We start from the raw sequence: 26092 nt of genomic DNA on the forward strand, positions 1-26092 counted from the left end.
TATCAGTACCTCATTTCTTTTTATTAATAAATGGTATTCTATTATACAGATTTACCACATTTTATGAAGTTGCATCTCACTGTGGTTTTGATTTGCATTTTTCTAATAACTAATATTTTCATGTGCTCATTAGTCATTCGTTTATATTCTTTAGAGAAATGTCTGTTCAGATCCTTTGCTCAGTTTTTTTAAAATTTTTTATTAAGGTATGATTGATATACACTCTTACAAAGATTTCACATGCAAAAAAAATGTGGTTACTACATCTACCCATATTATCAAGCCCCACCCATACCCCAAGGCAGTCACTGTCCATCAGTGCAGCAAGATGCCACAGATCCACTATGTGCCTTCTCTGTGCTACACTGTTCTCCCCATGATCTCCACACCATGGGTACTAAACAGAGTACCCCTCAATCCCCTTCTCCTTCACTCCCCACCCATCCTCCCACGCCCCTCCCCTTTGGTAACCACTATTTCATTCTTGGAGTCTCTGAGTCTGCTGCTATTTTGTTCCTTCAATTTTGCTTCATTGTTATACTCCACAATATGGGAAATCATTTGGCATTTGTCTTTCTCCACCTAGCTTATTTCACTGAGCATAATGTCTTCGAGCTCTATCCATGTTGTTGCAAATGATAGCATTTCTTTCTTTCTTATGGCCTAATAGTATTCCATTGTGTATATGTACCACCTCTTCTTTATCCATTCATCTACTGATGGACAGTTAGGTTGCTTCCATATCTTGGCTATTGTAAAAAATGCTGTGAAAACATAAGGGTGCATATGTCTTCTAGAATCTGAGAAGTTGTATTCTTTGGGTAATTCCAAGGAGTGGGATTCCCGAGTCAAATGGTATTTCTCTTTTTAGTTTTTTGAGGAACCTCCATATTGCTTTCCACAATGGTAGAACTAGCTTACATTCCCACCAGTAGTGTAGGAGGGTTCCCCTTTCTCCACATCCTCGCCAGCATTTGTTGTTCTTAGTCTTTTCAATGCTGGCCATCCTAACCGGTGTGAGGTGATATCTCATTGTGGTTTTAACTTGCATTTCCCTGATGATTAGTGATGTGGAGCATCTTTTCATGTGTCTGTTGGCCATCTGAATTTCTTCTTTGGAGAACTGTCTCTTCATATCCTCTGCCCATTTGTTAATTGGCTTATTTGCTTTTTGGGTGTTGATGTGTGTAAGTTCTTTATATATTTTGGATGTTAACCTTTTGTCAGTATGTCATTTACAAATATATTCTCCTATACTGTAGGATGCCTTTTTGTTCTGTTGATGGTGTCCTTTGCTGTACAGAAATATTTTAGTTTGATGTAGGCCCATGAGTTCATTTTTGCTTTTGTTTCCCTTGCTCGAGGAGATGTGTTCAGGAAAAAGTTGCTCATGCTTATATTCAGGAGATGTTTGCCTATTTGTCTTCTAAGAGTTTTATGGTTTCATGACTTATATTCAAGTGTTTAATCCATTTCAAGTTTACTTTTGTATATGGGGTTGAACAATAATCTAGTTTCATTCTCCTACATGTAGCTGTCCAGTTTTGCCAACACCAGCTGTTGAAGAGGCTGTCATTTCCCCATTGTATGTCCATGGCTCCTTTATCATATATTAATTGACCATATCTGGTTGGGTTTATATCAGGCTTCTCTTGTCTGTTCCATTGGTCTATGGGTCTGTTCTTGTGCCAGTACCAAATTGTTTGATTACTATGGCTTTGTAGTAGAGCTTGAAGTTGGGGAGTATAATCTCCCCAGCTTTTTTCTTCCTTCTCAGAATTGCTTTGGCTATTCAAGGTCTTTTGTGGTTCTATATGAATTTTAGAATGATTTTCTTTAGTTCACTGGAAAATGCTGTTGGTATTTTGATAGGAATTGCATTGAATCTATAGATTGCTTTAGGCAGTATGGCCATTTTGAAAATACTAATTCTTCCTATCCATGCGCATGGGATGTGTTTCCATTGATTGTATTTTCTTTAATTTCTCTCATGAGTGTCTTGTAGTTTTATTCAAAAAGAATAAAATACCTAGAAATAAACCTAACCAAGGTCTTTCACTTCCTTGGTTAGGTTTATTTCTAGGTATTTTATTCTTTTTGATAGAATTGTGAATGGAATTGTTTTCCTGAATTCTCTCTCTGCTAGTTCATTGTTAGTGTATAGGAATGCCACAGATTTCTGTGTATTAATTTTGTATCCTGCAACTTTGCTGAATTCAGATATTAGATCTAATAGTTATGGAGCAGATTCTTTAGGTTTTTTATGTACAATATCATGTCATCTGTAAACAGGGACTTCTTCCTTGCCAATCTGGATGCCTTTTATTTCTTTGTGTTGTCTGATTGCTGTGGCTAGGACCTCCAGTACTATGTTGAATAAAAGTGTAGAAAGTGGGCATCCTTGTCTTGTTCCTGATCTTAAAGGAAAAGCTTTCAGTTTCTCACTGTTAAGTATGATGTTGGCTGTGGGTTTGTCATACATGGCCTTTATTATGTTGAGGTACTTGCCCTCTATACCCATTTTGTTGAGAGTTTTTTCATGAATGGATGTTGTATTTTATTGAATGCTTTTTCAGCATCTATGGAGATGATCATGTGGTTTTTGTCCTCCTTTTTGTTGTTGTGGTGGATAATGTTAATGCATTTTCGAATGTTATACCATCCTTGTATCCCTAGAATAAGTCTTCTCTCTCTCTCTTTTTTTTTTTTAGTGATTTTTATTTAAAAAATAATTTTGAAAAGATTTTTCTGTTATCAGTGGTATGTTGGCACATTGCATTAATATCTTTATAACTGGCTCTTTTTAATTAAAGGGTGATGTCCTAGAAACATTAAGCCAGTGCTGGAACATCAACATGAATTACTTGTGCCCTAGATGGCATGTTTTACCGTAATATATTGCAGCCCCTCGTGCAGGGTCCTGCAGAGTGGAGCCTCAGGATATATTTACTGAGTTGCCCTATGGTCTCTGTAGGAAGACACTGGTTGCATGGTGCTGGCCACCACTAAACCAAATGGTTTCAGGTAATGTTGATGTAGAGTGGTTATGGGTTTGATGATCACTCATTATAAATATAAACACAGTAAGACGGCAAATAAAACATACTACAAGACTGACAGACTCGGTACCTTGACTGCCACCCTGGGAAAAGTAAAAAAATATTCACCGAGTCAGAATTAATAGGGTCACACAAATATCAACAATATTCAGTCTAAAACATCTTACTAGAAGTTTCTGTTGATATGCTATGATTTTCTTCCAGAATGCTGACTCAGGAACTTCCGGCTCGCCATATCTGTGAGTGTGGAGCTGCCTCAACTTTTGCTTGCCCTTGTCTTCTTTGGCTTTTTCTTCTTTTTCTCCATCTTCTCCCCTATGAACACAAGAAATGAAATACAGGCCCTCCAGAAGCTAAAGAACTCAACACATTATGTGCCAAAATATACAAAATGAGCACATTTTTAAGTCATAGTATCATTTTTGAAAACTAATTTCTCTTCTAGTGAATTATAACATTCAGAATTTTAGAAATAGGGGTCGGATTTTTTGCTTTTTGTAGCCTCCTATAGATGGATACATCTGCAAAGTTCAAATGTAAAGGATATGTTACAGGCTTGAGGTGTCTTTACAGCTATAGGCAGCATATTACCTTCTAATTATGCAATAAAAACATTTCACTGAAAACAGAATAACAAGGAAGTCTTTTTGTTGCTGTTGTGACTTTCTAACATATCTTGTTTTTAAATTATGGCTTTAAGTCTCCATCTTTAGTACTGACTGTCCATCCGGGGTTAAAATCAGAGGCATATGCATTTGGTGGTTGACATGTATAAGCACGATAATACATGAATTTTGTAGACAACCATTGGAAGCCCTGAATATTTGACACCTGAAAGTCCTTAGGTCCAAAACAGCAATCCTTTATGACAGTGTATTATGTACATCTGTAGTCATATACACATAACCTGTACTTAACCTTAACCCATATAAGGCATATCTAATGTTATTTTTAACATTAAAGAATTGCCACTGAAATAACTGCTGTGCCCTGTTACATATGTCTGCATGTCACCACAACAGTCATTTAGTGGCCATGTTTAGAGCTGACTCAAAAGGGCAGGATCTGTGACAATGAGTAGTGATGGCTGTAAAGGACAGGCAACAAAAACAGGCCAAAGAAATCACAGAATAGAGGTGAAAGAAAATGCTATGTGAGAGTAGTGGCACTTGCAAACACTTAAGATTTTTATTTCTCCAATTTTTAAAAATGTGCATATAAAACTATTTAAACTGGGGAAAGACATAGGTGTCACTTTTCAACACAAAGCCAGTGTTATGAGGAAACTACACACTTCCAGGGCTTCATACCCAGCTTGTTATTTCTTACCGCTGCTTTTATGGCTGTGCCCTGTGGCACCAGGCACATTGGTGCAAATGGAAATTCCTGGGCCCCCACCAGGCCTGGCAAATTAGGATCTCCATAGGGGGAGGGGCAGGATTCTGTGTTTCAACGAACTCTCTAAGCTGTTTATGCAGGTGGCCCTGGGACTGCCCTCTGGGGAACACCACTCCTCAAGGATTCCGTGCAAGGGCACTGAGAATGCTTCTTTCCTTCTTTCCTTTCTTTCCTCTGTGCTCTTAAACACAGAAGCACAGCAGCCAGTCATCTCTGGAGAGCATTACATGGAAGCCCTGTTGGGGTTTGTGCTGAGAGAGAATCACACAGAGAGACTCCTCACCACCCAGGAGAGGGATGGACCAGCAGCCCCAGTGGGCATGGGCACCTGTCCTGCACACAGAGCAACACCCTCTGGGCTGAGCTAGCAGATTCTACTGAGTAGCACAACATTCTCCTCTTTATCCCGAGGGGACAGGAAACAAGGGAGAGAGACTCAATGCACAAAGGAAAGTATGTAAACAGCACATACTCGGCTTTTTCAGGTTGCGATTTGTTTTCTTCTTTTTCTTCCTTTTCTTCTTCTTTTGCCTTCTGCTCCTTGAATTAGTCAATGGGGATAAGCAAAGCAGGATTACACATCACTTTTGAGGGCGCTGAGGGAACCCAGTGACCATGACCCAAACTGTAACCCATTGAAGATACTCTCTTGCCTACGTGAAGAAGAGAGTGCCACGCACGCCTGCTATTCTACAGGTCCAAACATTTCCCTCCTCCCCACAGTTACCTATGACGTACCAGCCAGCAGCAGGTACCAACCTTCTGGGCTCCTTTCCACTTGCCCTCCTTATTTCAGAAACACCCTCCCTTACCTCATTTACCTGCTCCAATTTCACTAACCCTCCAAAGCCATGGTAAGCCCCACCTCTTAATTCTCATCTAACTACTGCAAACCATCCTAATATTTCCATTTTCTCCACATATGTGACCTCTACTGATGCTGCCCTGTACTATCTAACAATTAATAATTTTCTAGACTTTTCATGAGTGTTACTTTCATCTTTCTAATAAACTCTTTAAGGCAATTTGAAAGCAGTGACCACATCTTATACTTCTTTCAATTCCTCATGATGTCCAGTGGTGTCTGACACGTGGTGAACACTGAGACACCTGCAGATGGAATGATGGCCCAGCCGACTGATGTCACTGGGGTGGGCACTTGAGCTCACACCTCAACACTCTAGGACAGTTCAACAACTTGCAAAGCATCTTAAAACGGCTATCTTTGTCTACCAAAAAACCATTTATTTGGCAATTCCAGTCCCATATTTAACACCCCTCCAGCATTAGCATGAAAATAGACGTAAAGTTCATTGATTCTGTCCACTCGACATCCAGGTGTGACTCAAAAGATGAATTACCTGGAATTTTTCTTGTGCCTCAGGGATCGGGACTGGGCTGCTCATTAGGTCACTGAGGCCAGCGTTAGGATTATGAGGAATAAGTTTGTACTGTCCTCCTTCTCGCTTCAGATCCAAGCCAAATATGTCTGAAAGGAGGTCGCTTTCCTCTGTCAGGTCCTTTAGATCTGTCAGGTCCTCCGAAGGCAGGGCGTTGTCCAGGGCTTTCCTTTCCCCTTCCTCTCCATCTCCCCGCACCTCATCCTGTGTAGGGTCCGGCATGTTGGCCAAGAGTTCTGCCACTTTTATCTTTTTTGCACCTTCTACTAGGCTTCCTCCCAGCAGTAAGCTACAAACGATGCGGAAGAAGCCTCTGAAAACGCTGGCCACGAAGTGCAGGAGGTTCACAAAGACACTCCAGTAGGAGGAAAAAAAGGCTGTCACCATGTCTTTCACGGTCATCTTCTTCATTTTTTTCATCTGTTTCTTCAGACTCTTTAAGCTGAGCATTCGCATCAAGGTCAAGACATTATACCTGAGAGCAAACAGGGCCGACTTAACCGTCAGAACAGAAAAGAAACCCATTCTCGGCCCCTGCTCTTCGGGCTTCTCCTTCTCACTTTCTTCCTTATTTGCTGACCGCTCGCTCAAGTCCGACTCTGAGATCTGAGCTGCCAGCTGCATCTCAAATATGGTGTCCTCACAGAAGTTAACAAAAAGTTCCATCTTCTCTTTTTCTCCCCCTTCATTGACCACATCGAATATGAACTGCCTTTTGGACTCCTTGACCTGGGGCTTCTCCCACTGGGTTCGGCTGGACTCACTGATTTCAAAGTAAACCCTCTCAATGCGTTTGGCACTTCCCATGATCTCAATGCGGCCCAGAAAGGGCTGGAAGTAATTCAGCACACTCTCTGCTAATTCCAGGAAGGTCTGCAGCCGCGTATCATTGGGCATGTGTTCAGAAAGATTTGTTAGAAGGACAGCGACGTTGAAGCCAATGTCCTTGGCAGGCTCGTGGAACCGTTTGACAAACTCTTCATAATCAAGGGTTTCGTTCTCGTCAGTCTCTGCGCAGGACAGAAGGAACTCGGTTTCGGACTGCGTGTAGTGCTTATGGCTCTCCATGGCTTTATGGAAGTCTCTCTTGGAAATGACTCCCTTGCCATCAGGGTCATATTCTTTAAAAGTATCTGAAGATGTCAAATCCTTTAGTTTCAAGAACATGTCAAAAAACTTGAGAATCATCTCCACGTTGTTGGAAGATTCCACGAGCATATCGACCATCTGCTTGCCAATGGTTCCGTTAACAACATTACCTGGTGGTAAAGAATTGCATTTGTTCACAATGAATACTTCATAAAACCTGTATCTACAGAAAAAAACAGTAATTTAGATCTTACATAGCATCTGAATCAAGGATATCTCCTTATTTATTTTGCAATGCATGAAGTCTCAGGAAATGATAATTATTTATAAACTCTAGCTGAAAAGAGTGACTGATTACATGAACACATGCAAAACTGTATTTACAAAGTAATTAGAATAGTGCACACGTACAACAACGGCTGGCAGTTTTCTCCTCAAACTGATCAAAGAAGTGATTTTTGCATCAAAGAAGCAACATATTTTAGGATGAAGAAAATAGGGCAGACGTTTACACCTTAAACCAGAAACTGAAATCCAGTCTCATATTAATAAAAATGAGCATTTACAGAGCCCTTTAGAGTTGAAAAATTACTACTCATAGACAGAACCTAATTTAATGTTCCTGTATCTGTAATGTAGGTACTTATTAATTCTGATTTTACTGTTGGGGAAACTGAGACTTAGTGAGGCTAAATTAATGTGCCCATTACAGTGTGATTACTGAGGGTTAGTGCCAAGACTTTAGACAGATCTCTTTCTATTTATAGTGCAAAGTATCTCCCTGAATTTCTTCATGGTCCAGAATGTTTAGAGTTAGTGTGAAAATTATATATTATCCTAAATTGCAGAGTCATAGGATGCTTTTATTCCTGGAGGAGAACATGCCATCTTACATGAACACAGACAACAGAGAAGGGAGGCACAAAGGGAGGGCTCCTGAGTCCCTGTATGAGGCAGGAAACACCACAGGTAAGAGCTTGGGCTCCTGAAGCATGCTGGTGGGTTTGTATCCAGGCTCCACCAACCACCTGCTGAGCAGCCTGGACAGATTTCTTAGCCTTTCTGCCCCTCAGTTTCTCATCTGTAAAAGAGTGATAATGAAACTTTCAAACACATAAACCTGGTATGAAGGTTAAATAAGTGCCTAAACCAGCAGCTGGCACATGAGGGATCAGTTTTCAGTTGTCATTGCTGCAGTTGCTGCAGTTACCCTGGTTATCGTTGGCATTTTTATTTAGAATAGAGGTCATGGTAAAAGGATCTTGTGCTCATAGGGCATAAAGTGGCTGCAGACTAAGGGTTTTAAGTAAATGTTGCATCTTGGAAGTCCTAGTACAAGGCATCACTACTGCCTTAGTTAATCCAAGGGTAGTTATGCAAAACATGGCAGACTAAGAAACAGAGAGAGAAAAAAATTAGGAAGGATTTCAGGAAAAAAATAGCAAATATGTTCTAGTTGCTTTGGTTGTACTCACAGGATTTCACTGAATTCTCACATCAGTCTAGCATTATCTCCATTTCACAGAGGAGGAGAGGTAACTTAGGGTCACACTGCTTGAAGTGGAAAGTGATAATGTGAACACTGGTAGCTAATCTTGGAACCCAAGCTCTTAGCCTGATGTGAAAGACAAATGCAATAGCAAAGAAAAACAAGTTAAAAGAAAAAAAGAGAGAATAAAAACAGAGAGAAGCATTATGGGGACAAGATGACTTCCTTGGGGGCTGATGACCTCCTGGTAGCATTCTCCCTCCTCTGCAAGACTTTAAGAACCTATAGGATTAACAATGAGGTCAGCTCAAAGCAGCAATTTACACAATTGAAATGGATCTGAATATCAAATGTTGAATGTCTTGTAGTCCCTACTGATTATAAACAAACAGATGAAATCTTTATATACCATCTGTCAGGAGAACATACTCTCTAGGGTATCACAATGATATGAAAAGTGTTACTATAAACTAAGTGCAGAATTCTCATTTTTTAAAAAAATTAACTTGAGAGAGAGAAATAAAGCCAGCAATAAATCCAAGGTATCTATCACATCTCAGTGTCGATACTTTATTCTCCACAACATGATAACCACATAAACAAGCACATTTTGATGCTTAAAAAAAATAATAGGAACTTGAAAATATAAACCAAAACTACCTTCTAACATAGACAGCAGCATGACAACCATATCCTTCTGAAGGTCCATTAATTCTTTTAATAGCTCAATTTGACTGGAATCCTGAAAATATTAACATATTGCACTTGAGTTAATATGAGGAGATGAGGCTGCAGTAACACCATACTCATTCTCACAATAAATTTACTGTGCCACAGTAAACATTTTAGAGCATTATAGAACCAAAGGTAGGTCAGATATAAGTGTAGAACTTATTAAAAATAGATACGCTTCAACATTACAGAGCATTTATTGTTGACTCCAAGTCATGTTTATTAAAGTATTTGCAAGATCAACAAGCACGTCTGACATGAGCACGGAAGTAAAGCAGTGGTGGTTTCTGGGCTACCAGGCAAGACCAAAGTGCTTCTGCATGGTGGGTGTTCTTTTCTTTTATGTGAAAGAACCATACTCATTTTTTTCTTCTAACTTTTTACACAAAGATACAATATATTTTGTAAGCATTAGCTTACTCTGGAAAAAACAGGTCTAGAGTGACATGTGATAAACTAACCTTACATACATCCGCTTAACAATATATTACCTATACTATTAGTGCCCAAGTATTCTATTTCCCAGTTTTACTAAGCTCTTTGATGTAATTCTGGTTAAAATTTTCTGGTTCTTTTGTTTTTGCTTTGGATTTTCACCATGAAAAAAAACAATTACTTTACATAGATATGTTGTGTCACTGTGCTTATGGTCAGTGCCTGGAAATGCAGAATGGACTTACTACGTCTATATGACCACCTTATGAATCATCAAATTTTCTCTTTATTTTAAACTTTTCTTCTTTTAAACAATTACACAAGTTAGCATTTTATTCACTTGGATTTTGCTACATATGAAGCTAAATTTCTACATTACTGGAAGGATAAGATTTTTTTCATTCTAAATAGCCGTTACCTTGTCTAGGGCTACAAACTCAACTACTGCTGGGTAGCACCAGATGCTGATAAACGGTGCAAAAACATCGGAATGAGAATGTTCTTGAGAGTGTATCAGTTTGGTTCATGTTGGTTTCCTTTATTTACTAAAATGTCATTAGTGATTGGATTAAAGAATCATACTTCCTTATTTGTTTGAAGATACCAACAACCAGATATTGACAAAGATTCTCTCTTTGAACAAACTTAGCTGGACTCTGAACCCTCTTCTCAACCCAGCTTCCACCTTGGGTCTATAAAGACTTGAATAAAACATTAACATAGTTTCTTACACCTCAAGGCTACATCCCTAGGATGACCCCAGCCTCCCTTGGAATGCCTGCCTGAGTAAATCCAAGGCTGCCAAAAAAATGTCCTGTTTGTGCCAGCCAGCTCTGAGGAGAGGACCTCTGCTTCCCAGTGTTGGTGGGCGGGTAGGGGCTGAACTTCCGGAATTGCCAGCTAGTGGACACAGCTGGCCCAGTCGCTTTTACACTGACCAACCCTTTGTGATGCTTCACTTCCCTGACTCTAATGAACCCCTTCTGGATTCCTCTCCTCACTGCAGTGTTATTACTAATTAAAATCTGTCTTTACCACTTTAACCAGAGTCTGGCTTTGTGTATCTTCGGCAATATGCTCCTACTGCAGGCCAGTGGCAGGTGGAGACCCAGGGGAGAGAGGCACTGGCCCATATTCATGGGACACCCAAATGAGAGCACAGGGCTGGGCTGCAGGCTTCTCGCTTTCTTTCCTCCACCTGACACTTGGCATATACCTGCCCTGACAGATACATCAGATCTCAGGACATGCCATCAAAATTCACCACATCAAAGAAACACATTTACTCAAGATTTATACTAAGAATTGTTCTATTCATTATCTCTTAGTTTTGAATGAAACAGACATAGTAGTGAGAAACGTACATGCTGGTGTTTTCACTAGGCACTCCCAAATCAACATTCAAAATTGGCGGAGAATCTGCTTATTCTTTATGTGCTTATCCCTAAAGATATTTTCTTCTTTGACTTTCATGAAGTTAAATTTCCTGGTAAGAAGTGAATGGCATCTATTGAGGATAGCTGATTGCTTATGACCCTACAAGAAAACTCCTCCTTTAGCAAACGATTTGTAGCGCATTACACATCCTTTTTCAATTATCTGGAGGGAGGAGGAAAATGCCAGTGAGTCATCAAGCAATGTGGCTAAGGATTGTAGTATGTACACTATTTGGGGACTACACTGTTTTATTTCTCCATTATTTTCAATCCCTGAATATCTTTTCTTTCGCCTCACATTTGTGTAATGGCTCCCATGTATTCTCTGCTTGCATAAAATTCTTTATTTAAAAAAATTTGTTTTTAAAGTGGAGCAAAACAGGTACAAAGAAGTGATCTGAGAAAGATAATATTCAAACAAAGGAAAGTATGTTTAATTTACCAGTCATGACAATGTCCAGTTTGTCATTCCGGACAGTGGAAAATCACTAGTTTACCTGAGACAACTTCATCTGCATGTGGGCAAACACATGAAGAAAGCCCACCACTGCATCCCATAGCCTGCTGTGGGCCAGGCTCTGCTGATTCCCAGTGCAGGGCCCCTGGAACAGAGACAGACACACAGTAACCATTCCCATGGCTCAACTGCCAAGATAAGCTTTACAGAACTAGGGAGGGACAAGATTAACTTAATGTTCATTTATTTTATCACCAATGTTACCTGAAAAGAACCCCAAATGGGAGCCATACATCTAAGATAATGGTGTGGTACCCTGAGGAGATTACCACATTCTTCTTTGTAATATTTAATACAATAAATCCCACAAACAGTTTCTCAAGGGTTTTCATGTTCCATATATGTATGATAATAATGAAACACTGATAAAAAAGAATGGTGAATTCTTTCATTTTTGTCTGGCCTTTGTTTCTATTTGGAGGCTCAAGGTAAGAAGATCCAGTTGTGTTTTGGCTGTTAAGTCAAATCCATCAGCAGTTACCACCCTGTGTGCAAAGAATCTGATTATATTTTAGACGAGAAGTAATTATTTCTTATTGTTAAACAGTAACCTGGACAAACCATTTTTATAGAGGAAAGCCAGTCCTCTTCAACATTTTGCTTTCTAATTGTACAACTGTTTTTCCAATCTCACAACCACTGACATTTTAAAAGATCATTACTTGGTCATTAACATTATGAACCCAAATCTATGGAACCTATTAGCAAAATGGCGCCTAACTTTGCTGTCTAACTGACGCTTTAGAAGTGATCTTTTTGTGACACTAGGGAGTCTGCCTTACAGCAGGCATACAGTTTAGGAGACAGTTTCTTTTTACTTCCCAAAGGAAGATTCTACAGTCACTGAGTTTTGCAAATACACTCACACCAACCAGGAAAACAAATCACAGGGATTTTATTTTTTTTAAAAATCTATACTTCTATATATCTATATCTATATGTCTCCCTCTCTCTATGTATGTACACACACTCCCAGCCCCCACTGCCTGGTCTCCCCGTGCCCTCTTCCCTTCTCCCTCTCTCCCTGTCCACGTTCTGCTCTCCCCACATCTCCCCATTCCGCTTTGCCACCCGCCCCGCATTGTCCTGCTCTGCCTCCCAACCACTCACTCTCCCTCCGTCTCCCCCATCTTCCTGCTCCCCTCTGCCGCTCTCCTTCTGCCATCGATCTGCTCTCCCGCATTGTCCTGTCCCCATCCTCCCACCCTCCACCCCGTCCCCCCAGTCCCCCATTGCCCATCACCTTCATACTGCCCTCCAACCCCCAACCCCACCATCCTCTAGCTCCTCCCACCACCCTCCCACTCTCCCCCCATCTTCCCATACTCTCCTCATTGTCACTCTCTGCCCCCAACTTCCCATTCTCCCACTCCCCATCTTCCCTCTGTACATCCACCATCCTCCTGTTCTCCACCACCCCATCTCCCTGTTCTCCCCCGGCCTTGCTAAAGCACCCGCTCTGTTCTCCATCCTTCCCGCGTGGCCATCTTTATGCTCCAGTCTGTAGGCACAAATCTTCATACTCCCTCTTTCCTACTAAACCTGGTGGGCCCTTTCTTTTTCCTTTTTTCTTTTTCTTCATTCTTTTTTTCTTTTATTTCCTTTTCCTTCCCCGTCCCCCCTTTCCTCAGAGGATGCTATCTTTGCACTCCCCTCTGCTTTACTCCAGCCAGAGGACACAGTCGCACGCTCTCTCCTCCTCTGCTGAGCTCTCCCACCGAGGAGCTTCTGCACACCTGTGCCCCACTGTTTGTGACTCCCAGGACACTGCACAGAGAGACTGAAACACATGCCCCGTCACTCTGAGAAAGAGGCTTATCTGCTTGTCCAGGGGTTTTGGCCTGAGGGCCAGGCTTCTAGTCTCGAGATAGGGCAGAGACATGGGACAAGCATCATGATTAATTTTTCAAAAGCTGAGATATAAATAGCGTAGTAAGAACAGGACAGACTCCATCTTAAGTTAAAAGCAAGGTTCCTAACATATTCCTTGGTAATCAGCTAACAACCTATTTTAAAGCAAGGAAAGCAGTCTTGACTGATAAGATCCCAGTGCTTGAGGAAAACCAGTATCTTGGAGAGGAACTGGATCAATAAATTCCCTTTTTTTTTTTATCTTGCAGAATTATCTGGAGAACTGATTATGGAGAATGACAGAGTGTCTCTCACTGGAGATAGACAGCTGAGACTACATGACAAACCTACGCCCCCCTGGCCCTTTATCCCATTTTTGAAAATCCTTAAAAGACAAAATCCCCAGCTTTTTAAGTGTGCCTCCTCCCTGGAACTGCCCACACTCCCCTTTCTTGAATGCGCACTCTTTAAATAAAGCCTTCCCACCACTCGATCTACCTACCATGTTTTTGCCCCTGCGCTCTTCCAGGGCTGTCTTTGTCACTTTGCTTTTTCATTCTACTTTACAGACTTAAGCACAAGTCTTCACTCAGTCTCTGTTCTGCTTCAGATAAGCAGGGAGGAGCTACTGAAAGCTCTGATTTGAGCTTGCAAATTCCCATTGCCTGGGTGACCCAGACAGAACTGCAGCTATACAATCATGCTCTTTAGCAACCTGACCAAAAGTCTCCTTTCTTTGCCTTTGGGAAGTTCTCAGAACATAATCTCACTCCATCCAGTGCTCTGTGGCTCCCCCAAATCCTGGGGTGGCAGGAGCTTAGTCCCCACACTGTACAGATCCAAGCAGACACTGGATGCCAGGTGTGTGAAGATGTGGGGGCTTTAGGAGTTGGCAAGGGATTTGCCCAATGCTGAGCAGTTCAATGAGCTTCCCTTTCCTTTCTCTGCTCTTCCTTGCTCTCTGCTGCCTTTAAGGCAGCTGCTATTCATTACTGCTCTAGTTTTAATAAATTCCTTCCTTAACTACACTTGTCCAATCTGTTCATGAATTCTTTCTTTCTTTTTTTTTTTTGAAAGGGCATCTCTCATATTTATTGATCAAATGGTTGTTAACAACAATAAAATTCTGTATAGGGGACTCAATGCTCAATGCACAATCATTAATCCATCCCAAGCCTAATTCTCATCAGTCTCCAATCTTCTGAAGCATAGCGAACAAGTTCTTACATGGTGAACAAATTCTTACATAGTGAATAAGTTCTTACATGGTGAACAGTACAAGAGCAGTCATCACAGAAACTTTCGGTTTTGATCACGCATTATGAACTATAAACAATCAGGTCAAATATGAATATTCGTTTGATTTTTATACTTGATTTATATGTGAATCCTACATTTCTCCCTTATTATTATTATTATTATTATTATTATTATTATTATTTTTAATAAAATGTTGAAGTGGTAGGTAGATGCAAGATAAAGGTAGAAAACATAGTGTTGTAAGAGAGCAAATGTAGATGATCAGGTGTGTGCCTGTAGACTAAGTGTTAATCCAAGCTAGACAAGGGCAATAAAACATCCACAGCTGCAGAAGATTTCTCTCAAAACAGGGGGGCGGTGAGGTTCTAAGCCTTGCCTCTGTTGATCCCCAATTTCTCACCTGATGGCCCCCCTGCAACTGTGCCTGTCTTAGGTTGTTCCTCCCTTGAGGAATCTTACCGTCTCTGGCTAACCAGTCATCTTCTGGGGCCATACGGGGAAATGTAAAGTTGGTAAGTGAGAGAGAAGCAATATTGTTTGAAAAGGTTAGCTTTTTACTTCTTTGCAGATTTATGCCCTGTGGCTTCTATGCCCAGCATTTGTCTCGAGGTATCTTTACCACTTGGAAGAATTATGATACTTGGTAAATTCGATATGAGGCACGAATTCTATTTAAGGGTTGTAATTAGGAAGGAAAAAGAAAAGCTATATAAGTAGCAGACGGAAGTAAACATGGGAAGATTGATTATTTCTTTGACCTATCATCTTATAGAGTAACTTAAGCATGTATAGGTTTTAAACTACTAATTAAATTGCGCACACACATTAACATAATAGGAATACAGTTACATAACCAAAGCAGACCTATAATCACCAGTCATCTCCAGTGAAACCAAGAAAACCAGTTAGGCACCCTAGGCATTTGTGAAAATTTATCTATGATATGATGGATATTGTCCAACTGAACTCGTGAATTCTTTCTTAATCAGACTCAAGAACCCTCTCCTGGGTTGAGGTCTCACCAAGCACACAGGGAGATTTCCCAGGATTGGATTGCCAAGCAACAGTCTGGCACACCTTTGGGGCCCCTTAGAGCTGCTCTAAGGGAACAGAGGCTGGTGGATGCAATCTTTGCACCCTCTCTCTGCCTCACCCCAGCTCACTGAGTCTTAGAGAAAGATATCTCACACCAAACATTGTACCAATATCTTTCTCCATACAGATATGCATATTAAGGCAATAATGGAGCCAATGAAGATAAATAAATAGGAACATGGGTGGACTGAAACTGAGTTAAAATGTTGCTTTTGATGGACAGAAAAGTTATTAGAATTATCAAGTGTAGCTTTTTTCCATTTTGAAATACTGAATTAAAGGACCCTCTTCTCCACCCAGGGAGAAGGTAAGTACAACTGAGATCCTTCCAGGCAGGAATACAGAGGGGGGAGTACAGTGCCTGGAGAAGGTAAGGGGTTACCTCCTACTCTGCAGCACACACCCCTGGCCAGCTTCATGTGACCACATTTTCTCCATCACTCCAATAGTCATTCTACAACCCCCTGTAGCTATGCTGGGCTCTGGGACACAATCTGTTCTTTTTACTTAACTTTTTCCCCCAACAAGGTTATATTTGGCCTAACAAAGTGAAGTGTAAGTTTCATCCTCATCTTTTATCCTTAGCACACAGCATTCAAACATAGTGACTGACTGATTCAGAGTAGTACTGACCAAGGAGACAGAAGACAGATAGAAAAGATGACTGACTGTATTTCCAGGAAATAGCAAAGTTTTGCTTGTTTAACAAAAAAGACTTTTATAAAAATCTCATAAAAATTTTCAAGTTAAGACTAGAGGTTTTGCCTGTGAGAATACAAAACAAACCAATGTAAAAAATGGCATATTAGTTATGGTGTTTGTAACTTTTCCATATTATAAATTATCCTATAATTATATAATTATATAATATGTGCATATATATATATATATATATACACACACACACACACACACACACATATACTAAAATGAGATTTTTAAATACTGTCCTCATTTTTATAAAGGTTTTATTAAACTTCTTCCTCATTTCTATAGAACACCATAAAGAGCAGTTTAATGTTCCGTCATTTCGTTTCCTCACTTCCTTTCTGAATACTTGTTCCTTAATATGTATGCCAGACCCTGGAGATATAGAACTCTACATTATGGTTCATGCTTCAAAGGAGTTAATGATATTTCAATTTTCAAAATAGTAAAGTCAGTTCATTCTGTATAAATTCATGTCTCAACCTAATATTTTAATTGTAGTCATTGGCTACGAATCTCTGGAAAGAGTCAATAGGAAATGTGGATGATGACAGGAAGTACTTTAGGCATACTGCATTTTCCATGGAATTCAATGCTGACCAGTTGAGTCTTTTTTAAATGTTTTTCTTTGAATAGCAGAAATGTTTAAATGCTTACTTGAATATACTCTGTAACAGTGTTAAAGACTTGTTTTGCTACTTGAATTGCTTTGGAGAAATTCCGTTGTCCTTGTTCATCAATAACATCTTTCCCAGAGTAATACCAATAGAAATCGCTAATTGATTCCTGGAAAGGAGACATGACAGGAATAAGACACATTCTGAAGTTATCACTGACCTGTCCAGTTTTGGATTCTGTAATAGGAAATCATTTTAAACAGCAGATTTGGAAGCCAACAAAAAGTTCTGTGAAGTAAATATTATTCTCAATGATTACCTTAAATGCACAACATGGCAACCTCCTCCTTAGATATAAACAACAACTGGAGAGAAGTAAAGAAATAGAAAACTTAGCTTTAAAAATGACTATCTCAGATGACCTTGAGCTTCACAGACATAATGATTCATAAGATTAAGGTATATACATTTAGCAAAGTTGGATGTTTACGATGGGAACACAGAAATTACACAAATCCTGGGTAGTTTGGGGGTTACAGACATTTTGGTCTCCTTTTTCTCTAACAAAGCCAGTAATACTTCCTTAGTGAGAACTCCACAATGTTCCTTGCTTTTCTAAGTTTCCTGAAGAAACTGGTTGGACCACAAATACAGGCAACAACTGTAAACAAACATCTAAATAAGATCAATCTTTCCAAACAGGATGTTTTCACCAATAACTTATTGTTGAAGGAATTTTAGTTGGCTAAAGGAGTAACACAATTTAGTCTAGCATGTAAACTACATTTGAGTTTTGAGACATTATTTTAAAAATCACAAATGTGTTTTCAGCAATCCTTCTTGATGTATTTGCTTCAAAGATGGACTTCTTTCCCCATTAAACTTTAAGAAAAAAGTTCACACACTCAAATGATTAAAGGGAGAACCTGAAAGTTGTAACATGCAGATGTTAAAAACACTCTACCTGGCTTCTCTTTTAAATAAAATGAGAGAAATGAAAGTTGAATGGGACTCTCATTCCTTAGGAGGCCTGCACCTTCAGACTCAGTTTTACTAACATGAAAAAGATTACTATAGTATCAGGGAGATTTTGAAGTAATGGGGTGTTAAAATGAATTTTTAAATTAATTCAAACATTAGGACAGCTGAAAAAGATAACCTTAGGCTATTAAATTTAAGTATATGGTAAGTGGTTTGAAAATTTTTCTTTTCCATTCCTATGAATGTTTCTAATACTCTTCCCCATTTATGTATCAATAGTAAGAAGGAGCAAAACATGTGCCTTACAAAATGAAATGATTTTAAAATGCTATTAAGGTAAAAAAAAATGTAGGGAAAAATAATTCCCACTCACAGAAAGAAAGTAATGAGCAAAGCAGGTTAGGATCAGAGGCAAATACAATGGGGGCAGTTTCACCTTAAGACTTGGTGAAAGACTAAATATCTCAAAAAATGCTGTCTAGTCATACATCAAAACACAGGTTTTACAATTACAACACGTCAGCTTACCAACTTTGCCATATTATTTCAGTTAACCAACCCCTTTGATTTGTTACTAAGGTAAGACAACCTACCTGAACCCTCAGCAGGTAGTCTACAGTGGAGATAATTATGTTGACAGTTGTATTATTGCCAGTCTGAGTTCTCAGATAATTCTGGAAATCTATGTAAGATCAAAAGATGTTATGAAAGTTCATTCGAATTGTTAAAATGAGTTATTTGAATAACTCCAAAAGCAAATGATGTCTCCAACAAGATCAATGTGGCTAAGAGTGTGTATGGGTTTTAAACATTATAAGAAATAATGTATATTTTCCATAAAAAGTGAACATATCTAGTGAACATATCTAGGTGCTTCGCAGACTATTGATACCCAATTTTTGTCTGAGAGGGTGCTAATGCTTTTTCCCCCATTCCCAGCTGTCAAGCTCTAGGCATGTGAATGACTGAAAGGATTTCTATCCCTTAGGATATTGTAACTGAATCATTTGTTCCTCAGGTCAAGCTCAGTGTGGGGGATGGGGGGCAGGGAACAAAGATAAATTTAAGATACAGTTGCTGCCTTCATGCCTAGCCTGGTAGATGGCTAAAAATAGAAACAACCAATGAAAACACATTATGCGAAGTCATCCTGTGAAGTAGATTCCCTAGGTAACATGGTACAAATGAGATAAAGCTCTCCATGCCTCAGCAGATATCTATCTAATGTATACCTTTCTTCACCTATCACCTGTCTTATCTAAGAAAAACCGGTCAGGATTAAATCCAAGGGCTAGCAAAATGTCGCAGTGCCAATGCACATAGGCTTGTTGGAGAACTGCTCAGTGATTCAGGGATGAAGCTTAATTGGAACTAACAGGCTCCTGTTACTACTGCCTTCAGATACTTACTCCCTGGTACCACCAGATAGTCTGGGGGCTCACAAACCTGAGTTGTGTCCCTCACAAAGCAGCTGTAAGAAGCGGAAGAGGTCACAGGTGAACTCATCATCCTGCAGCACCTTTTCTCCTGCAGAAAGTCCAGAAGGATCAGACATCATCAGCCACCCTAGCAGGCCCCTCCCTTTCTAGCCCCATTTCCATATGACTTGCATGTTGATCTAGCATCATTCTGAACCCAGAACAGTCACAAATCATAGCCATTTTTCTATCTGAATCTCATAAGATCATGCACTTGGCAGATAGATGCAGTTTTTCTTTGTCAGAAAAGAACATTTGAATCTTAAAACTCAAGATTTATCTCTGTTAAAAGGAGCAGCATGGGTTTGGCAACATTTTAGAAACAACCTGAAGATTTAAACTTTTCTTTCTTTTCTTCTTTTTTTTTGGTAGGTATTTATAGGTATGATCTCTGCATCTTTTGCAAATGTTCAGGTTAAATTTGCTTTGTTCCCAGAATATGACCAAATGATTCAATGCAAAGGCATTCGATGCAACATATAAAACAGGGCCAAGGGTTTCTTTTATTAAAGAATAATAAAAGGATTTTTGTGAAAAATTGTAAATGACTAGAAAATATTTCTTAACTTACTGCAACTAACTCTCTCATCAGTTTTTCTATGGGTTTTAAAAAAGGAAAGACTTCAGAAATCTAATGTAGAGATGTCATTGTTTGGAGTATTACCTCCAGAGTAAATAGACCTAATTCTAAACATTACACCTGGTGGCTCAGGCTGTGAGAACTTTTTAACCTAACAAAGAAAGTTGAAAAGAAAGACATCTCAGGGCCACAGAAGCTACTCTACATCATTAAAAACTAAATACATTTGTGCAGCAAGGATAAAGCCTCAGAAAAGGGCTCAGGTATTTTACTTATATTTTAAATTACATGTATCTTGATCACAAGTTACTTTGAAAGCAAAACACAAAGAAATAAAGAAACAAACAAAAAAACAGCACCACACAGATGGAAGTTGGTTTTTAAACGCATAGAGTGTGGGTGAAAAAATTTTCAACACTATGAACATTGCTCTGGAACCTACATTTGTTTAGAAAGCAAAATGACAAAGAAAAAAATGTTGTTTGGCAAGTGAATGGATGTACTGATGTATTTTTAAAAAATAAGAATAACTTTTCAGACTGGAAATACTTTGGGCCAAAAAAGAAAACTATGCAATGACCATGTGTTCACTTTAACTCAAATTATGAATGATCATAATGACAGAGAGCTGATGGACTTACCAGTCTGCAGTCTGTGACTTTCAAAGTGAGAGGCTTCATATAATGGGAGGGTTAGGAAGCAAAACCATTTTGAAAACTAATATAAACATTAAAAAAAGTACATAAAATCACTGTATTGATTTCCCTGTGAGCCTGTAAGATATGATATTTGGTGACCAAACTAAAATCACCATGTCTACAAATCAGTCCTGTGGCAAGTTTAAGAGATATGCACATTGATTTCAAACTCAATACATGGCTGATAAGCCCATTCCTCAGCTTTACGTTCATGGCAGGAGAGGTAAGAAAGGGAGAACAGTTTAGGCTAATAAACTAAACTCTTTGTCAGTGATACATGGTATCAGTTCATGAGCTATTTTCATCAGAAGAGTCTCTCAGATGGAATTTAAATAATATTATGAGTTAGTTACACAGACTGATTGTTTTCTTGTGAGCACATCTAAAATGTTTATTTGTTTCCAGAAAATCGAATTAATAAACCATGTACACTTTCAATGTTCATATATTCAGTGTGGAATAAGAAATCCTCCATAGAAAGTATTAAAAAAAATGAACGTTGAAGTAAATATCATATAAGCTACCTGTGTACCTAAAAATTTTCTGCACAATGCACATTGATTTATAACACAAGGTTGTATTTATTGTTGTCATGCACAGTATTTTCTTGCCTGTATACCAAAACACATACAAGGAACTTCACTTACATAAGGACGAGCTGCACATACCAGAACACTACTGAGAGGAGACAGGGAAGGGTGGGTCAAGCCTTCATTTACCATGAGGTGAGACCAGGTATAAACTGGAGTGCTACTCCCTGATGAAGACATTACTATCTGATTAAAATGCTGCCATTGCCCATGCTGCGTGGACATGGTGCAGTAACAGAGGTGGATGATGGCTTTATGTCTGCAGAAGGTACAGGATCAACAGTCTATTTTATGATGTATGAAAAAGAAATTCCATTGTAAGATGGAAACTAAGATTAATAACAAATAACAAAATGGAGTAAAATGAAGTCGAAAGTGCTCTTACATTCTTAAGCAATTGTTTGTAACAGTGGCATGAGGGCCAACTGTAGATACTGTGAAGGGCAGGCCTTTGGTTTAATTTTAGTTGTAAGAGGCTTATGATTTCTAAAACTGTCCTAAAGGGAGAGTTACTTCAGTATTGTTGCTGATGATAAGCAGGTTCTTTGCCTTGTAGCGTTTTTGTCTATAAAATGAGGACAACACGCGTGCCAATGTCTGCTTCACTGGCTCTTTGCCATGTATGTGACCATTTTTGTGAATTGTTGAAAGGTTATTATTACTATCAGCAGTCACAATAACACTAAATGGAGATGGAAACAACACGCCTAGATGATGGATAGAGTTATTTGAATATACTTATTAAATGTGTTTATATTTTCAAAAAAGCATCTTTAAAATTTTAGTGTGCCAAGATATTCTCAAAAACACAAATTTTCACTTGGAAATAATATTAGGTAGACCTTACTTACTTAAGCTACCATTAGAAAAATGAATTCCTATTTTAGAGAGCCAATACAGTCAGCACACTTTTAAAGGCCACTGTTCTACTCAGAGTAGGTTTATCTAATTAGCAGAAAGGTACACAAGCATTTGCTCAAGGTCAAGAAAAGCAAAATTACTTTTATGGATTACTTAAAATATCCATGGCCATAGTTCAAAATTTGCAGCCTTATCTCTAGACAGAGCTTGGTTTAGTTAATAATTAATATTAATTAATAAATAATTCTCAATCATTGCTAATAAAATTAAGCAAATGTGTAAAAAGACCTAGTATATATACAAAAGCAATTGAATTAGGATAAATAGACTTCAGGAGACTAAGATACCCTTTGTCATAAGGTCTTTTCATAGCAATATCTGTAATAATGGAATGCTAAAAGGCTAGGCAGCATGAAGCAAAGACTGGCTGCATCAAAGAATTTTCTAGATACACTTGTTAAATGGAACTCAAGAACCCCCACTGCCATGGAGGAAATAATTCTGTTACTGATCTCTAGAGGAGTTAAACATCTATTTTGTATAATGGCAAAACTAAAGGTTTAAACTGCAAATATAAATGGTGAGAAGTCAGGTATTTGATTTCATGCAGGTAGCTTTAACTGCCTAACTGGCTTAAATATGGCTGCTTAATTTACATTACAATTAAAGTACAAAAGAATAAATATTTTTAAATGGATGCTCAATTAACATGTATTTAGTGACTACAGTGTGCTAGACATTGTGCTACACATATTTTATTATCATTTCATTTCAGGATAATCTTATAAATTAGGTGCTATGAATCCCATTTTGTAGTTCAGTAAGTAACTGAGAAGTAACTTGACTGACAGACATCCTATAGCTATTCATTCATTAGTAAAGGGTTTGAAATCCAGTAAACTTCAATAAATATTCATTAAGTGTCTCCTATATGCTAGGCGACTTGTAAGGTCCTGGGGATAAAAAGACTATGAATATAATCCCTAACCTAGAGAAGTTCATAGTCTCATGTGAGAAACAGGAAATGAACAGATAATTTCAATATTACAGGGTCTTTCTGAATCCAGTGTGCCATACTTTCTAAACTTCAAGAAGTTCACGTCAGTAATCAGTAAGATCTTTGTCTAACAATCTTTGATTACACATACTATATGTTATTTAAACTGTGAATTCCTAGTTGTTTTCATCCATTTTAGAACCCAAGGAAAACCCCTGTGGCTTTGGGAAAGTCCATTCACCTTTCTGAGACTTTGTTTCACCATTTTGATATGGAGATTAAGAATCTCCTGACCTCCTTACTTCACAGGACTGTTGGAAGAATCAAACTGGTTCAAACAAGTGCAGTTGCTTTGAAACATACAAAGCACAATAGGAATAAATGTGAAATTTCAGTGTGAAGTCAAAAGTTCAAAAGACCTAGATTTCTAAATTGCAGAATTTCAGTGGATTGTGGGTATGATAAATAATCTATATATTCCATGCACTTGACTTGACACCAGTGTATAAAATGCATTCTGTTTCAGATCCGAAGACAATGAAAATTACCACTTTGTGAAATGTTAGGTATGCTCAATGGATACAGAATTAAAGCAAATGAGAGCTATGGAGGAAAAAATCCATTTGCTTTCAAATATGATTTGCAGGTTGTTTCTCTTACCTTCTCTTAGTGCCCTTCAGCTCTCATTACTCTAATTGAAACCCATACTGTACTTCATCTATTCCATCCATTGATATCCTAAATGATCTTTCTGCCTTCAGACTGTGATACCCACCTAACACACTGTTGCCTACAACAGCAGTTAAAAGCAATCCAATTATAATACTCTCCTGATCAACAGACTGATTCTTTGACCGTTGTTACAAAAAGTGTATGCTCAAGAGCTCCCTACACAATCCATCATTAAAAGCAAAACCATAGAGGAGCCCAACTTCTATGAAGGAAATTATGTTGGTCACTACATTTGTAGGACACCATGCCTATTTAGTTTTTAGCATTACTGAGAAATGAGAAATCTGGGCACTTTAACGTTAGTGGATTCTACTGGAAGTATGTTTTGAGCAATAAATGTTAGGAATTTAATTCCAGGTGGATCATCAGATAGTGCATAGTATCATCTCAATGGTACTGATTTCATGGTTCTCCATGGCCTCAGAAAGAAAGTACACATTCCTTGGCAGGCCCTTCACAGGCTCCCACAAACTCTTTCCACCCTCTAGTCCTTTCATTCCCCTTCAACCATAAGAAGTTAAGTTTCTACCTTGAACTTCATACATGTGGTGCCCTTCCATTGGAATGTGTTTGCCTTCCTTGTAGATAAACTTCTACTTTAGGCCATACATTTATTATTGTGGTATGTATTCTGAACCCCTGGTAAGTATTTCACCTCAGTTCACTCAGTCATGTAGAGCATTGTTTTCAAGTGAAGTTATTTGTTTACAAGTCTGTCTACACAATACTGAGATCCTGAAGAACTCCAATGCGAAGGACAGCGTCTAGCACACAGTAGCCACTCAAATTTAAATAAGTGCCCCACAGTTTAAAAACCATGCAAGAATGTTCAGAAAACCTGTGAAGAAAAAGTTGACCCACAAGATGGCAGGGAGGCGGGGTCAGATGTTAGCACCTGAACTACTCTTGTGAAAGGACTTTGAAAATGTGGGGAAAGAGATAGCCAATAGATAATTAAGCCCTAAAAATATTAACTAAAAAATCAGGGTAGCCCATATTTAAGATTGCTTTATTATCTTTTGGGTTAATTAATTAAAAATGAATCCTGTTTGCTCCAACTTCACATAGCCTTGATGAGGGCACTATAAATATAATATACCAGTAAGAAGCTTGAGGTAACACATTATCAGATACAGGAAGGGTAATTTGTAGCTAATGTTTTATATAAAATTTTTGAAAATCATGTAATTTCTGAGGAATTAGATCAATTTCAAAATATCACCTTACTTATGAAGTTTAGGACTGTGCAAAATGATGAAAAAATAAAATGGAATTATCTTCTACATTTCAAGGAGAAGTTTGTGAGAAGGAAAATTGCACTTTCAAGCTCATTACAACATAGTAATGAGGTTAAATGGTTCTGAGAAAAAAACAAAACTCCAAGGATGGAATGAATTTTTAAATATTCATATAGGTTTTTGGTTTTGAACATCACTGTATGTTAAAACACATACGACTACAAAATATACAGAAAGGACAATATTAAGCACATCACAAATCTACTAAACATACTTGCTGAAGAACCTTTGTTCATAACCAAGTGGGAGGCCCAGGCTTTTGTAAAATCAGGGAAATTTAATGAGGAGGGAAGGGATACAGGGCAAACTCATATGACAATAACAGCAGTAGAAAAAGGAATATAAAGGATTAGTCTGAAATCCTTACATACAAACCTTGAAAAAGCACACATTTTCTAATGGTATCTCAATACCAGATTAAGAATATCATTTGTCACCATAAAATAGTTCAAAAGTGATTTTAAAACTCTGACAGTAAATGCAAAAATTGGCAATAGATTGGTGTCTTTGAAGGTAGCAATGAAGAATAAGTAAAAGGGCAAAAATACCACCTAAGCCAAATGCTGAACACAAAGAAATCCCAGAAGAATCCTAAAAGGTGGAGGGAAAAGGACTGGGCTCCTAGAATTGGTAAATTCAGTGGTGGGTGGCAGAAAGCCTGTGTTTTAGCCTTGGCCTCTCCACTGACCTTGGACAAGCCATGTAACCCTTCTGTCCTCAGACATCTTATCTATAAAATGGGTACAATACCTTACTGGAGGATTGTGGGTATCCAAAAGTTCATGCATGTT

At 38.6% G+C, this 26092-nt stretch overlaps 1 protein-coding gene across 5 annotated transcripts in view; it reads right to left on the reverse strand.

Annotated features, from left to right (window-relative positions):
- RYR2 (ryanodine receptor 2) overlaps positions 1 to 26092 on the reverse strand; it is an 894209-nt gene that overhangs the window by 34926 nt on the left and 833191 nt on the right. For 4 of the 5 annotated variants that reach the window (XM_073241246.1, XM_073241245.1, XM_073241244.1 and 1 more), the window contains 8 exons: positions 19514 to 19594; positions 18661 to 18749; positions 17127 to 17255; positions 11536 to 11640; positions 9096 to 9177; positions 5819 to 7116; positions 4930 to 4997; positions 3227 to 3374 (listed from right to left, as the gene is read on the reverse strand). In XM_073241246.1, coding sequence (XP_073097347.1) covers positions 3227 to 3374; positions 4930 to 4997; positions 5819 to 7116; positions 9096 to 9177; positions 11536 to 11640; positions 17127 to 17255; positions 18661 to 18749; positions 19514 to 19594 — 2000 coding nt within the window. Of the gene's footprint in view, positions 1 to 3226; positions 3375 to 4929; positions 4998 to 5818; positions 7117 to 9095; positions 9178 to 11535; positions 11641 to 17126; positions 17256 to 18660; positions 18750 to 19513; positions 19595 to 20766; positions 20800 to 26092 lie in introns of all 5 variants that reach the window. The other variant, XM_073241243.1, reaches the window with a different exon arrangement.

This window comes from Manis javanica, chromosome 7 (genome assembly GCF_040802235.1).
Source record: "Manis javanica isolate MJ-LG chromosome 7, MJ_LKY, whole genome shotgun sequence".
Lineage (NCBI taxonomy): Eukaryota > Metazoa > Chordata > Mammalia > Pholidota > Manidae > Manis > Manis javanica.